The sequence below is a fragment of the Oncorhynchus mykiss genome, chromosome 23, assembly GCF_013265735.2.
Source record: "Oncorhynchus mykiss isolate Arlee chromosome 23, USDA_OmykA_1.1, whole genome shotgun sequence".
Taxonomy (NCBI): Eukaryota; Metazoa; Chordata; class Actinopteri; order Salmoniformes; family Salmonidae; genus Oncorhynchus; species Oncorhynchus mykiss.
The window spans coordinates 13,752,287-13,767,649 of NC_048587.1; the positions used below are offsets into that span (position 1 = coordinate 13,752,287).

At 41.6% G+C, this 15,363-nt stretch overlaps 2 protein-coding genes across 6 annotated transcripts in view; one reads left to right on the plus strand and one right to left on the minus strand.

Annotated features, from left to right (window-relative positions):
- The window catches only part of LOC110502301 (insulin-degrading enzyme), a 47,112-nt gene extending 42,200 nt beyond the window's left edge, over positions 1 to 4,912 (plus strand). For all 4 annotated transcript variants that reach the window (XM_036959922.1, XM_021580229.2, XM_021580230.2 and 1 more), the window contains 4 exons: positions 69 to 130; positions 3,543 to 3,615; positions 3,745 to 3,812; positions 3,900 to 4,912. In XM_036959922.1, the coding sequence (XP_036815817.1) occupies positions 69 to 130; positions 3,543 to 3,615; positions 3,745 to 3,812; positions 3,900 to 4,001 (305 nt within the window). In that variant the 3' untranslated portion in view covers positions 4,002 to 4,912. The remainder of the gene's footprint in view (positions 1 to 68; positions 131 to 3,542; positions 3,616 to 3,744; positions 3,813 to 3,899) is intronic.
- Positions 4,913 to 7,366: 2,454 nt separating this feature from the next.
- The window catches only part of LOC110502305 (E3 ubiquitin-protein ligase MARCHF5), a 64,539-nt gene continuing 56,542 nt past the window's right edge, over positions 7,367 to 15,363 (minus strand). Inside the window, exons 4-6 of one of the 2 annotated variants that reach the window (XM_021580240.2) lie at positions 11,704 to 11,905; positions 10,933 to 11,099; positions 7,367 to 8,973 (exon numbers count right to left, since the gene is read on the minus strand). In XM_021580240.2, the coding sequence (XP_021435915.1) occupies positions 8,857 to 8,973; positions 10,933 to 11,099; positions 11,704 to 11,905 (486 nt within the window). In that variant the 3' untranslated portion in view covers positions 7,367 to 8,856. The remainder of the gene's footprint in view (positions 8,974 to 10,932; positions 11,100 to 11,703; positions 11,906 to 15,363) is intronic. The other variant, XM_021580241.2, reaches the window with a different exon arrangement.

Sequence of the window (15,363 nt, forward strand, 5' to 3'; positions counted from 1 at the left end):
TTTAGGTCTAATCTGTAGTGATATCTCAAATCATCCACTGTTAGTCCTAAGTGTTTTCTGTTTTCTAGATAACATTGAGGTGTCCTACCTGAAGACGTTGACTAAAGAAAACATCATGCAGTTCTACCGGGTGAGTAGCGCTCTCTCCCTTTGCATTGCATACCACTTAAATTTCAGGTAAAGTCATACTTTCTCACACAAGCGGTTGCCATGGAGATGCATATGAGTTGCGTGCTGTTTTCTTACACCAATTGAGTCCTATGGTAAAAAGTATGTGTGCACATGTGCGTGCAACTGAAAGATGGCACCCTGTTTTATTTATTCCCCTCCACCACTCTTCAATCAATCAAATGTATTTGTAAAGCCCTTCTTACATCAGTTGTCAAAGTGCTGTACAGAAACCCAGCCTAAAACCCCAAACAGCAAGCAATGCAAGTGTAGAAGCACGGTGGCTAGGAAAAACTCACTAGAAAGGCCAGAACCTAGAGAGGAACCAGGCTGAGGGGTGGCCAGTCCTCTTCTGGCTGTGCTGGGTGGATATTATAACAGAACATGGCCAAAATGTTCATAGATGACCAGCAGGGTCAAATAATAATAATAATAATAATAATAATAATAATAATAATACAAATTGTGGTTGTCGAGGGTGCAACAGGTCAGCACCTCAAGAGTAAATGTCAGTTGGCTTTGAGTGAGTGAGGTGAGTGAGTGCCAACCAAACAAACTTGCAGGATATAACCCCACCCACTTTGCCAAAGCACAGCCCCCACACCACTAGAGGGATATCTTCAACCACCAACTTACCATCCTGAGACAAGGCCGAGTATAGCCCACAAAGATCTCCGCCACGGCACAACCCAAGGGGGGGGGGGGCGCCAACCCGGACAGGAAGATCACGTCAGTGACGCACCCCGCCTAGGGACCGCATGGAAGAGTGCCAGTGACGCAGCCCCTGTAATAGGGTTAGCGGCAGAGAATCCCAGTGGAGACAGGGGAACCGGCCAGGCAGAGACAGCAAGGGCGGTTCGTTGCTCCAGTGCCTTTCCGTTCACCTTCACACTCCTGGACCAGACTACACTCAATCATAGGACCTACTGAAGAGATGAATCTTCAATAAAGACTTAAAGGTTGAGATCGAGTCTGCGTCTCACATGGGTAGGCAGACCATTCCATAAAAATGGAGCTCGATAGGAGAAAGCCCTGCCTCCAGCTGTTTGCTTAGAAATTCTAGGGACAGTAAGGAGGCCTGTATCTTGTGACCGTAGTGTACGTTTAGGTATGTACGGCAGGACCAACTCGGAAAGATGGGTAGGAGCAAGCCCATGTAATGCTTTGTAGGTTAGCAGTAAAACCTTGAAATCAGCCCTAGCCTTAACAGGAAGCCAGTGTGGAGAGGCTAGCACTGGAGTAATATGCTCAAATTTAATATGCTCAAAGTCAACATTCTGGCAGCCGTGTTTAGCACTAACTGAAGTTTATTTAGTGCTTTAGCCGGAAAGTAGAGCATTGCTGTAATCTAACCTGAAGTGACAAAAGTATGGATACATTTTTCTGCATCATTTTTGGACAAAGTTTCAGATTTTTGCAATGTTACGTAGATGGAAAAATCTGTCCTTGAAACAGTCTTGATATGTTCGTCAAAAGAGAGGTCAGGGTCCAGAGTAACGCCGAGGTCCTTCAGTTTTATTTGAGACGACTGTACAACCATCGAGATTGTCAGATTCAACGGAAGATCTCTTTGTTTCTTGGGACCTAGAACAAACATCTCTGTTTTGTCCGAGTTTAAAAGTAGAACATTTGCAGCCATCCACTTCCTTATGTCTGAAACACAGGCTTCCAGCGAGGGCAATTTTGGGGCTTCACCATGTTTCATTGAAATGTACAGCTGTGTGTCATCTGCATAGCAGTGAAAGTTAATATTATGTTTCCGAATGACATCACCAAGAGGTAAAATATGTAGTGAAAACAATAGTGGTCCTAAAACGGAGCCTTGAGGAACACTGACATTTACAGTTGATTTGTCAGAGGACAAACCATCCACAGAGAAACTGATATCTTTCCGACAGATAAGATCTAAACCAGGCCAGAACTTGTCCGTGTAGACCAATTTGGGTTTCCAATCTCTCCAAAAGAATGTGGTGATCGATGGTATCAAAAACAGCACTAAGGTCTAGGAGCACGAGGACAGATGCAGAGCCTCGGGTAGACGCCATTTAAAGGTCATTTACCACCTTCACAAGTGCAGTCTCAGTGCTATGACGGGGTCTAAAACCAGACTGAAGCGTTTCGTATACATTGTCTTCAGGAAGGCAGTGAGTTGCTGTGCAACAGCTTTAAACATTTTTATAAAGGAATGGGAGATTTGATATAGGCCAATTTTATTTTTTTTAAATGTATTTTTATGTATATTTTTTATTATTATTATTATTATTATTATTATTATTATTATTTAAAAAAATATTTTCTGGGTCAAGGTTTGGCTTTTTCAAGAGAGGCTTTATTACTGCCACTTTTAGTGAGTTTGGTACACATCAGGTGGATAGAGAGCCGTTTATTATGTTCGACATAGGAGGGCCAAGCACAGGAAGCAGCTCTTTCAGTAGTTTAGTTGGAATAGGGTCAATTATGCAGCTTGAAGGTTTAGAGGCCATGATTATTTTCATCAATGTGTCAAGAGATATAGTACTAAAAAACTTGATTGTCTCCCTTGATCTTACGTACTGGTTCTATTCAAAGCTGTGGCGGTGACACTGACACGGTGCGCTGTGTTCGCGGAATAATAACAGTCATAATGAGGGGTTGCGTCACTGCCAGGGTGTTGTGTGTTTCAAGAGGATAAGGGTGCCAAGGATACAGAGGCAATGAAAGACTTCCCATATTTCTACGTCAGCAAAAGCAGCACAGGCCCCATGCAGAATATTTTCATTGTGTAATACATTTCTAATTGGGGGTTCTGAGTGTGTAACTGAAAAATATAACTGATGCACTGTAGGGAGATGAGTCACAATCGCTCGTGGCTCTCATTCATGCCACTGCTCACTCTGTATGCTACAAATTCTGATCTTAAAGAGATATTGTGAGATTTAGGAAATTAACCTTTTTCTACTTTTTTCTCATAGATACCATTTTTATGTCTGCGTATCGTTTGAAGGAAGTTATCACAATGAGCATGCTAGCTGTTACCATAGACCTCATGGCGCTAACGCTAGTTAGCAATTAGCAACTTCAAACTACACACAGCTATAACATTGGTATTCATGAGTTCATCTGACTCTGGGTATGAAAAGTGCTTACTTGCCAAAAGATCGCACTATCCCTTAGTGTTTCTCGGCAGAAATATTTGTTATAAATAACCATTAGTTATTTAAAAATATATATTTTTGGGAGGGGCAGGAACTATTTAGCAGCAGTGGGGTGCCGCTGCTGAATTAATATAGGGGAAACACTGTAATTAATTTTTCTAGGACAGTGAACTAAATAAAGGCTACTATTAAATGGTCTGTCTCTTTTCTCTGTGTCTATCAAAATCCTGTCCTTTGCAGGATCTGTTGGCGGTGGACGCACCAAAGAGGCACAAGATGTCTGTGCACGTCCTGTCTAGGGAGATGGACTCCTGTGAGTATTGTACTAGTGATGGCGAGTTTTTGGGTTGGAGGATATACATTTAAATTGGTTTGTTAGTGTGAATATTTAGATTTTGACTGTTTTTAACAGTTATGTTGAATTGTCTGTCTTTTTGTTTAGGCCCCGTCGTGGGAGAGTTCCCTGCCCAGAATGATGTCAATCTGGCCCCTGCCCCATCCCTGCCACAGGTAATGTGTATTCACCTTTCTTTGTGTTCCATTAGCACAGCAGTGTTGGTGTGTAACATACTGACCTGTCCATCTCTCTCTCTGCAGCCTACGTTGGTGCAGGACATGACAGAGTTCAAGAGGAGCCTGCCCCTCTTTCCCCTGGCCAAGCCATTCACTCACATCAACTTCATGGCTGCCAAACTGTGAGGACCAAGCAGCATGGGAGGTTGCTGGGGGACCCTGCTCTGTCCCTCTCTGCCCCCTGTGGTAACTGGAGTCTGGAACACACTCATCTGACGTGTGTGTAAACTGGAGAGGCCACTAGAGGTGCTTGGAAGTGCGTGTGATTCATACAACTTAGCTGTGGTTCTCATCATAGCTCAGTGTGATAGTAGAGGTCACACACAAACTCATTTTTGTTTTAGTCTCATCGAAAACCCCACCAACACACATTCCCGACATTGTATAGAATGTTTGTAGAGGAATAGAACTGACTTAAAGAACCTCAAGGCCAGAACCCTGTAAACCAGTACAAGTACCCCTTGATACTTCATGATGGAAGTGTTTTTATTCAGCTTAGCCACAAGGACATGCTGCTGTGGTGAGAATAAACAGTTAGTTAATGATTATGGTGTTGTGAAGCTGTTGAAGTAGGTGGTTAGCTCTGCAAGGGTGCACATTTAATTTCAAACACGCTGGACACATACATTTCTCTTATGTACTCGTGCGATGCGTCGGCACGGTGACAACTGGCCGAATTGTTATCACGAAGACACTTTGTGTTTAAATAATGACTGTGCAACACACAATTTTAGACAATTTCTGTTTTATGGCAAAAACAATGATATCAGCCTTATGGAAATGTTTCTGTTTTAATCCATAATGTACACCTTTTGAGATCTGACTTCTTTTTTATTTAAACTAGTAAAATGTCGGGGCCCTTTTGAGGAGTTGTTTTAAAACTGCTTATTTGGTGGAAAGGCGTGTTCATGAAGCTTTTTTTTAACTAGTGTTTTCCACAGGGTTGTATTATCTGAGCATCATCTCAGGGTACCTCAATCTTTTGCTTTCTGCTTTTATTTGAGATTGAAGAAAAATAAACATTTTAAATGTCTGTATTTAATTGTTTCGGGTCAAATTTGTTTTATAGCTTATATTATTAACATTGTTATTTTAATCAAGTGTTTGACTACTGATTTCTTGCATAGCCCCCCCCCATCTTTCTCCATTTTGAGACTTAGCTTGTGACTTTGAAAGGGGGGTGGCGATTGGTCATTCTCTGGCAGTGAAAGTTTTACAAAGCTGGAGCAATAGAGATTTAACTCTATAGCTGGTGCATTCAGCTGGATGCACAGCACAGCAGTGTGTGTGTGGAGTTTGACAGTCAGCCAACTGCACTTTGTCTCTGTGGGTCAGACTTGGAACATGATTGTGGCGGCACGCTTAAAGACCCACTGGGCACACTGGTTGGATCAGCTTTGTTTCCATGTCATTTCAATGAAAATTACATTGAACCAACATCTGTGCTCAGTGGGGATGCTGTCCTTCAGAAAAATGTTAAATAGGACTGTTTTAGAATGTCTGGTGGGGTAAACTGATTTTCAGTCTAGTATTTTCTCAGAAAACCGGTTTTTAAATAATCATGTTTTGGCTGTAGGGGTTCAAAAGAGGCCCATGTATGGAGGGTGAAGTTGTAGTTAGGCCTGTTTCTCAATATGCACTTCTCACTAAGCAATAAACTCTTCTGAATTGGAGAGCAGTGTGGATTTAAACATAAATGGTCTCGGTACTGTTATGTAGAGGGGACACACACTGCACTGCGTTCTCGGGTCCTTGCTCTCATCCAGCCTAAAAACGGACACATTGATATTGAAAAGCGTAACTGGCTGTTTTCTGTGTGGATTTGAGTCATGTCATTGCCATGTCTGTGTAAAGCATAGCCTGGACTCAGGTGTTAACAAGCTTCTCTAAGTCAAGCTGGCGCCAACCAATATAATACAGCAAATATCAGGTTTATGTGCTCTCCCATACGTTCTCATGTTAACTTAATGCTGCATTGTTTTAAAGGAGGGATGATGATAAGTTATCAGTACAGACTCGAATAAGGGAATAACTAGATGTGGGTTCACTTTGAGAAACTGGGTACTATTCATTTGACTGAAATTACTGAAACCAGAAGGGACTACCTGAACTTGTCAGATAAGAAATGCTTGTTTTCAAATGGTGTGCCCTAATGAATACCAGCCTGATCATTTGAAACTGTCCTAATGGAAGGAGTTTCTGGGAGACTCAGTTGTAGGTAAGCGGTTACCTGTGACATAAAATTTGATTTGAAACTGCTGTCAATTGGCTGATTGGTTGGTGCAGACATGTTCATGGCTCAGTAATGCTGAAACGTTTAGTTTTTATTTCCTCCTGTGTGATTAATAAATGACTATACTGGAACAAATAGTTAAAAGATAGACACCAGTCAATGCAGGATATGTATCCCAAATATGACTGCCTCAGAAGAACACACTATGCTAAAGTAGTATAGACTCATCTTTCACCCATATACTATGAAATAGTGATTAATTCAAGCTGTTTTTGAGCCATATTAGCCCCTTGTTCATGTTTCTGAAATTTGGATTGAATCAGTCCTACAATATATATAAAAATGTTATATTTATACTTGAACTTAGTCGTAAGATAACTTCCGACGGTGTGCTTACGTTTGATTCATAAAAGATACTGAGCATAAAAAACTTTCTTTAGTAGGTTGTAAGATCTATAAATCTCAAATTCATTTACAATCAGTGATTTCCCCTTATAGAATGCTAGCACAAATGAGGGTTTAGTCAGGAATGGACTAAAAGAGAAAAGCAAACTTTTTGGAAGATGAGATCACTTGTGGCAGGATGCGGCTGAATGATGGCTGTGATATCCACGAACTGTCACTCATTTCCTCCTGGAATGTCCCAGTAGCGAGGAATCGCAGAGTGGACAGATACGGGTATAGCATGATGACAGAGTATCTTCCTTTCCAGATTAGGGGCTAAATCTGCGCACAAATCTAACAGAACATTTATTGGGAGACGATAACGATTTATAAGCCATGGATCATCATGCGCAAAAAAGTAATTCCGGTCTCTGAAAACTCTCCCTTCTAAAGCATGGTTTTCAATGTTTTCCAATAACGCAAGAACAGGCATGTTTACTTTTTTTTCTAATTTGACACTATTTATAGAACATCGCATCCCGTTTTTAATTCAAAACACCTTGCATCTGGCAATTAATTCCTCACTTTTAATTGATCATTCCTAACAAATTGTTCATAAAGCTAGTGCAATGTTCACCACAGGCTTGGATGCTTATGGGTCCCAAACAGCAACACCCCTACATAACCAGCAGGTAAATTACCTATGTCAAGTCTAGACTTTAAGTAGAGAAGACCATTTCCACATCAAAGTACAGTTTTCTAAATAACTTAAATCTGATTTATGCAGAAAACCATGTGTAAGATCAAAATTTATCTTAAATCCGTTCTATAAACGAGGCCCCCGGATTTTAGCATGAACACATCCACTTCAAGGTTTGAAAAAATACATTTATTCACAATCCACCACGAAACTATAAATTGAGAAACAATGTCTGTACAATACAATTAATAACTTCAATGTCACTTTTGGCATAATATATTTTCTTTAGAGTTAATGTAAAAGCTGAGTTGACCACAGCAGATTATTGGAGCATGTCTGTCTACCAGGCACAGCTAAAAGAGATGTGCACAATAATATTAAATATTCAAATGATTGGTTTATGGCCTTTTTCACACACGTAATGTACAGTATACTGGTTATACCGCACTTTTAGAAGAAAGAGTAGTTACAGAATGGGTTATTACGTGACTGCCTTGAGCATATATATAATATATATAATATATATATACACACACTAAAAAACAAAGCAAGTGGTGGCGTCAGCAAGGAAATATGTGGCGGAATATGCGATTTGGGTTAAAAGAAGAGACACAAATCTCACCTTTATTCAGTGGACATGTAATTTTATGCTCTCATTTAGAAGGTAATGCGGCACGTGTCAGGTCTATATCATCCACCCACCTCCACATTGCAGGCTTGCACATCACATTCTCTGTCATCTCATGAGTAGAAGACAATTACACAAAATCAACTACAAACAGAACTAATGACAACACTTCTAGGCATTTGACAACAAAAAAATACCCTTGAATGTTTTAGCTGATACATATTGTGCAATGAATGTATGTACAGACAATCACACTTATGTTTGTACTGTGCTTCTAAATAATTGAGAGTATGTATATTGGATATTTACCAATGGAAACGTGGCAACAGGAGCAGGTAAAAAGTTATTTCCCATTCAAATAATCATCCTTTAGTGATAAAAAAATCTAATTTCTCTTAAAACGCATTCAATACAGGGAAACAATATTCCTCATTGGCAAATTTCAAAACTGCAAAATTAACAGTAAGACAATTATTTATAAAACTTTCCTGTCTAATAATTACATGTGCCCCAGATGTATCTTTTTAAAGTACAACCAGCACTGGTTACTTGATTAAAACAAACAAATATTGCTACAGCAAAATAGCAGTTACAAGTCACATTCCACAACAAAAAAAAAGAGCTCCTGTGTGGAATATACATGAGCACTCTCTCTCTGTGTGTGTGTGTGTGTGTGTGTGTGTGTGTGTGTGTGTGTGTGTGTGTGTGTGTGTGTGTGTGTGTGTGTTTGCACGCACGCATGTCTGTATCAGTGTTCTTGTCTCGTCTCTTCTCCTTTGAATGTTTTAAAAACAAAATAGAACATGGTGATAATCATACAGCACGAATGTCAGCCGCATACGACGATGACTCCCTAAAGAGCAGAAACAGAACGAGGTGAGGCGAGGCTACTTAGAGAGGTGTAAGAGTTTGGGGGGCGCCAATGATCCCTAAGTCCGTCAATCTGTCTGTCCGACAATGTTCCTGCTCAGAGTTCACCGTCATGCTCCGTCCACTCCCCCTGTGTATCAATATGTCTGTCTGTCCATGCCCCTTCTCAGGCCTCCTCTGCCTCGGTAAAGTTGAGGATCTTGCGGTGGGCTTGCCTCTGGTACTGCTGCTGTTTGAAGTACACCTTGAACGCTCCCTTGACAGCCACAAACGCAATCCCACCCTGCAGACAGGACAAAAATAACTAAGGGTAAAGCAGAGTGCCAAAGAGGGGTCACCAACACTCGGCTCATGCGTCAAATCATTTATCTTGCTGCTCTGTCTGGTTTTTCTATTTGCTACACAAGATACACTGATTGTACAAAACATTAGGAACAGCTGCTCTTTCCATGACAGACGGACCAGGTGAAAGCTATGATCCCTTATTGGCGTCACTTGTTAAATCCACCTCAAATCAGTGTAGATGAAAAGGGAGGAGACAGGTTAACGAAGGATTTGTAAGCCTTGAGACATGGATTGTATGTGTGCCATTCAGAGGGTAAATGGGCAAGGCAAAACATTTGAAGTGCCTTTGGTAGTAGGTTCTAGGCGCACCGGTTTGAATGTGTCAAGAACTGCAACCCCTCTGTGTTTTTACACGCTCAACAGTTTCCCATGTGTATAAAGAATGATCCACCACCCAAAGGACATCCAGCCAACTTGACACAACTAAGTCTACTTTGTAGAGTCCATGGCCCAATAAATTGATGTTCTTAATGTTTTGTACTCTGTGTAGTTCTCTAATACTGTAGTAGCCAGGGAATAAACAGTATATCCTTAAAACGGTTCACTATAACCTGCCCTAGGACAATACATGTACCCCTCTGCATGTCAGTGCCAACAAAGCCTCCATTGAGTAATTTACTAATAGAACCATGAGATCAGGTGGTTTTGTTGCTCTAATGCTAAGTGAGTTTAAAGGGAACTTGAGTGTGAGTGTTTGCGTGGGGCAGGGGGGTTGCAATGTCCAGAGGGGGCAGCGCGGGTCATATGACAGACGAGCTCTGCTACTCTGGTTACCTGGCTGTCAGCGCCCTCTCAGGTGTGTGTGTGGGGCCCACAGGGGTGGCGGATCACAAGGAGACATAAAGCCCTGGTTTTATTTATTTTATTTCACCTTTATTTAACCAGGTAGGCCAGCCGAGAACAAGTTCTCATTTACAACTGTGACCTGGCCAAGATAAAGCAAAGCAGTGCGACAAAAACAACAGTTACACATAAACAAATGTACAGTCAATTGTACAAATGTACAGTCAACACAATAGAAACATCTATGTACAGTGTGTGCAAATGTAGAAGAGTAGAGAGGTAAGGCAATAAATAGGCCATAGAGGCAAAATAATTACAATTTAGCATCAACACTGGAGTGACAGATGTGCAGATGGCGACGTGCAAGTAGAGATACTGGGGTGCAAAAGAACAAGAGGATAAATAACAATATGAGGATGAGGTAGTTGGGTGGGCTATTTACAGATGGGCTGTGTACAGGTACAGTGATCGGTAAGCTGCTCTGACAGCTGATGCTTAAAGTTAGAGGGAGATATAAGACTCAAGCGATTTTTGAAATTCGTTCCAGTCATTGGCAGCAGAGAACTGGAAGGAAAGGCAGCCAAAGGAAGTGCTGGCTTTGGGGGTGACCAGTGAAATATACCTGCTGGAGCGCGTGCTACGGGTGGGTGTTGCTATGGTGACCAGTGAGCTGAGATAAGGCAGGGCTTTACCCAGCAAAGACTTATAGATGACCTGGAGCCAGTGGGTTTGGCGACAAATATGTAGTGAGGGCCAGCCAACAAGAGCATGCAGGTCGGTGTGGTGGGTATTATATGGGGCTATGGTGACAAAACGGATGGCACTGTGATAGACTACATCCAGTTGTCAAGTTGACTACAGCCTGCCTTGCAGGGTACATTCCTACATCCTAAATTCATGAGGAATAACTACTAATTAACTTACAGCCAACTGCCAGCTAACGCACAGTTACATCAAAATGGGCCAGTAGCGGGTAGGAGCTAGTACAGGTATTGCCATTGCAAAAAAAACCTGCAATCACTAATATAGGAAGAATATGTTGTCAAAATAACTACAATGGCCAAGACCCCACGCCTACTGTCTGTGTGTATGCCTGACAGTTTGGGTTACTCACCAGAATGGTCCTCTGCAGGTTGGAGTTGACACTGCTGAACATGAGTTTGCCCACGATGGTGGCGATGGTAGGGAATACCAGGGCACCACACAGGATCCTTGTGGCTGACACGTGGTCTGCCAGGGGGCTGGCCTCCGCCGGGATACGAGGCACCGGACACCCAATCCCTGAGAGAGACAGAGAAGAGAGGGCAAGGTCAGGATGGGTGAGGTGCATTGTGGGTGTTGTTTTGCTAGTACATCTTTACACAGCTGGCTATGTTACACAAGACACACATTCATCAAGTGATGAGAGAAAAAAGGTGTGCCAGCCACTGAGTAATATCTGCACCAGTATCTTTATTTCGGGCAGCCGAGTGGGGGGTAAAGATGTACGCCTGCTCTTGCCCAGCAAGCTGAGACTGCAGGGAGAAAAGGTTGAAGGTTCCAGCTGAACCCTGGGGTCCGGTTTCTCCCCACATCAATCACTGTCCCTGATGATGAGTTCAGTGGAAAAACCCACTGCTACTGGACCTCCACATCACCACCACAAGCCCCAATGGACAGGACCACCTCTCAGCGTTCTCATATCCCCACACACACACACTGCTCACGCCACAATCATCACACAACATTACAACAACCTTTAACACTGTTAGCATCCTCCATCAAGTACATAATTACATCTTCATCACCCACACTTCATTATACACACACACACACACAACGAATTCACGGAATTCCACCCCATTGTAGTAGAAGACCGTTGCTGCAGAACGGTTTGCATCCCTACCAATGTGTCCGTTCTGACCTGGGAAGATGCTGTTGAGGATCTGCAGCTTGTTGGAGTACTTCCTCCAGAGGCGCAGCACGTAGTCTTCCCAGCGGATCATCTTCCCCAGGATCAGCATGACGGGGATGGTGGGCAGGCCGATGAGCAGGAACAAGGGGTCTGCCCGCTCCATCACATCCAGGCCCTCCTTATGGCCCACCACCTGGGCAACCGGGACAGAGCGGACACCGTGGTGAATATGGATAGCTTGACGATAAGGTGCGTCTGAAATGGCACCCTGTTACCTATGTAGTGCACTGCCATTTCAAAATGCAGCCATAGTCTAAATCGATCAACACGGCCACACTAGGAAGACGACGAAAGCCGTCAGAAGACAATAACGTTAAGGATAAATATTGTGGATTTAACCCTCAGTGTGTGTGTGTGGGTTTCCGTCAGCCAGGTAACTGACAGCTTTTCGCCGATATGCAAAATTGTTGCCGGCCAAATTGACTGGAAGAAAAATCCTACCGTTATTTTTTATTCATAGATGGAAAAATCAGTCGATGTAAATACATTTGACATTTATGCTTATCGGTCTATAGCAGGGTTCCCCAACTGGTGGCGTGGGACAAATTTGGCCCATGGGTGGCTTTATTAGCCTCCCCCAGGTTTTCTGAGCAAATTTGTATTTATTTTACAATTGTTGGATATAAAATACTGTAAAAACACCAGGAAATCAGCTCCAAATGATTTACATTTTTGAAATCTGTTCCCAACTATTCCCACGCATAATAAAAAGACGCTTACATTTGTATATGATCACAAGGTCATCGTGCATCTTATTTATCACACGCGCACAGCGTACAGAGCCTATTTTGAGCGGAATATCACTTGTCAGACAGCACTAGAACTGCTGTTGCAGCTCCTCAGCTTGTTTGCTGCTGGAGTGAAACGTGTTTTTAGAAGTCCAGTCATTGCGCAAGAATTTTAAATGCAATCACGTGTTTAACAGTTGTTTTATTTCTCAACTGGTAATTGAAGCGTGCCTCTCAACTGGAGGCAGTATGCATTTTGAAAACATATACTTAAATAGCGACTGCTCCTAAAATGCAACTTGTCATTTACAAATTGGCCTATGTGGCATTGATATGAGCCAGAAGGATTTATTCTAGTGTCAACATTTTCAAAAAAGTGTAAATAGTTTGGTCATGAAGTCAGTCTCGTCCAAAACAGATATATTTGCGAGATAGGAAGAAATTGGAATGAAGGGTATCGTAACAGTTTTCCATGGGTTGGGTTTAATGCTGCCCACAGCTGGAAGCACCCAAGTAATCATCAATTCAGGGCGCAGCTGCATTCGACCCATCAATGTGGTTTGACATTCTATATCCCCATGGGGCTTGATGTCCCTAACAGGGATTAATATTTTCCAGAAAATCTACCAAGTTTCAATACCGAGAATAATAAAAATGTATCCCTAGAGTCACAGGAAGTACTGCAAAAATCAGATGTCCCCATTTGTTTAGCTTTGTTTAGTTGGATCCCCATTCACTTTTGCAGAAGCATCAGCTACTCTTCCTGGGATCCACAAAACAAAAAGGCAAGTAACAAAACACTGACACTGTCACACAAATTTAAAATACAAAGATACAACAAAAACTATGCAAACAATTCAATAAAAATAGCGAGGAGTGTGTGTGCGTTTGTGTGTGTCCCCTCACAGTCATCGGCGTTCCATAAGATGTTGTTTAATCCGTTTTTTTTTTAAGTAATTTTGCTGTTGCTAGAGTAATTGGAGATGGAAGGGGGTTCCATGCGATCATGCCTCTGTATAATATGGTGCGAGTCCGTGCATTTGTTTTGGACTTGGTGACTGTGAAGAGACCCCTGGTGGTGGGGTATGTACGGGTGTCTGCGCTGAATGTTATTTGATTATGCAGACAATCTGGAATTTTATTCAGTTATATTTCTCATAAAAACTAGAAGAGAAGCAGTTAATCTCTCGTCAACCCACAACCAGGAAAGATTGGTGTGCATGTTGTTGATGTTAGTTCTGTATGTGCAGTTAAGGGCAAGGGCGTGCTGCTCTGTTCTGAACCAGCTGCAGCTTTGCTAGGGCTTTCTTCGCTGCACTTGACCATATTACCAGACAGTAATCGAGATGGGACAAGATCTACAATGTTTGTTCTAATCTACAATGTTTCTTTGGTTACGGTAATTTCTGTTAATGCATTCAATATATTATTATTTCATTCGTTTAATGTTCTCATTGTCAGAGTGGACACTTTTGCAGATCTCACAACATATGCTACACTTGTGAGAAACAAGTTTTGGTTTATTTAAATAAAATTTACGGGTTTTGGCAATTTATTCATTGTCTTTTGTTTGGAGCACTCCTGTCAATGTTGAGTAAGGACACGCACAGTTTGAGATGTCATAGTATTTGACTAGTATTGTGAAACTTCTCAAAGTATTTTTTATTCACCTCAAAACAGCAAGTAAACAAAGCCTGTTAAGAATCCATTGAGAATGACAATAGTTCCTCAATGTATTTGAAAAATATTCACAACTCTCTCCCTTTTGATAACCACTCGGCATGGAAGGGAAAAATGTAATGCTCTGATCCAGTGGAAACGTCATAAAATACCGGATTATTTATTATCCCTTGAACAAATAGCCTTCAGCTGTGTCTGTCCCGAGCTCACTGGCGTGGGAAACTCTAATGGCCCAGAATATTTTATACAATGTCGCAAGTTTGTTTGCGTGAGCTTCGGGCCGACAGTTGATACGTGTCCAGCAATGGGATTTATAGGATATTTATTTTTTTCAGGATATTTTCTACCTGCAGGGTGCAATGTTTTTATTTGTTGGCTTTATGTAGGCTACTTTTACATAGTTGGCAATGGCAACAGAAGTTACTTTAAGATTTTATAATTTTCATTTAGATAGAATGTAGATTAACCACAGACAATGACTTTGAGATAGACTATTATAAATTAAACTGTTCCACAAAAATTAGCATCTGAAAATCACAACAGGCATGCAGATCAATCGAAATGGTAAGATAAATTGACACTCCAAATGGAAAAGGGCGCCAACCCCTGGTGTAGCCTATTCCTGGCAACTTCAGGTGTGTAACGGCAGAATCTGCGAAGGCCAACGGGCAGCGGGAGGAGGAGGGCTGGGAACAGGCTTTTTTCTTCTGGTTAGGCCATCTCGATCTCTGGCTCCCTCTTGAGTCATTGTGGGTTTTATTAAAACACATAGGGTGTCTCTGTATATGGAAAAATACATGTCTTGGTCGACCAATATTTTGTTTTAGTCAGGGACAGCTACTACAGTTGATTTGTGTGTAAAAAACACAGAACATATTCTTATAAACAGGGGTATGTCCATTTTATTTATTTAACCTTTACCTGGTAAAATAAATACATATTTTTATAAACAGACATACACCTCCCCATCTTCACAACAACTTTGCCAATATGACTTGACCATGATAATTGAACATCCAATGGTATGCCTATGAATGTAGCTTCCTCAACTTGATCAATGGTCTCAAACTTTATGGAAAACTCCACTTGAGGTTTTAGGTCTTCAAGAATGTTTTGAACCAAATACAATTATTTTAGTTTTATTTAAGACCCGTTTATTATTAATCTCCCATTCTGACACTGA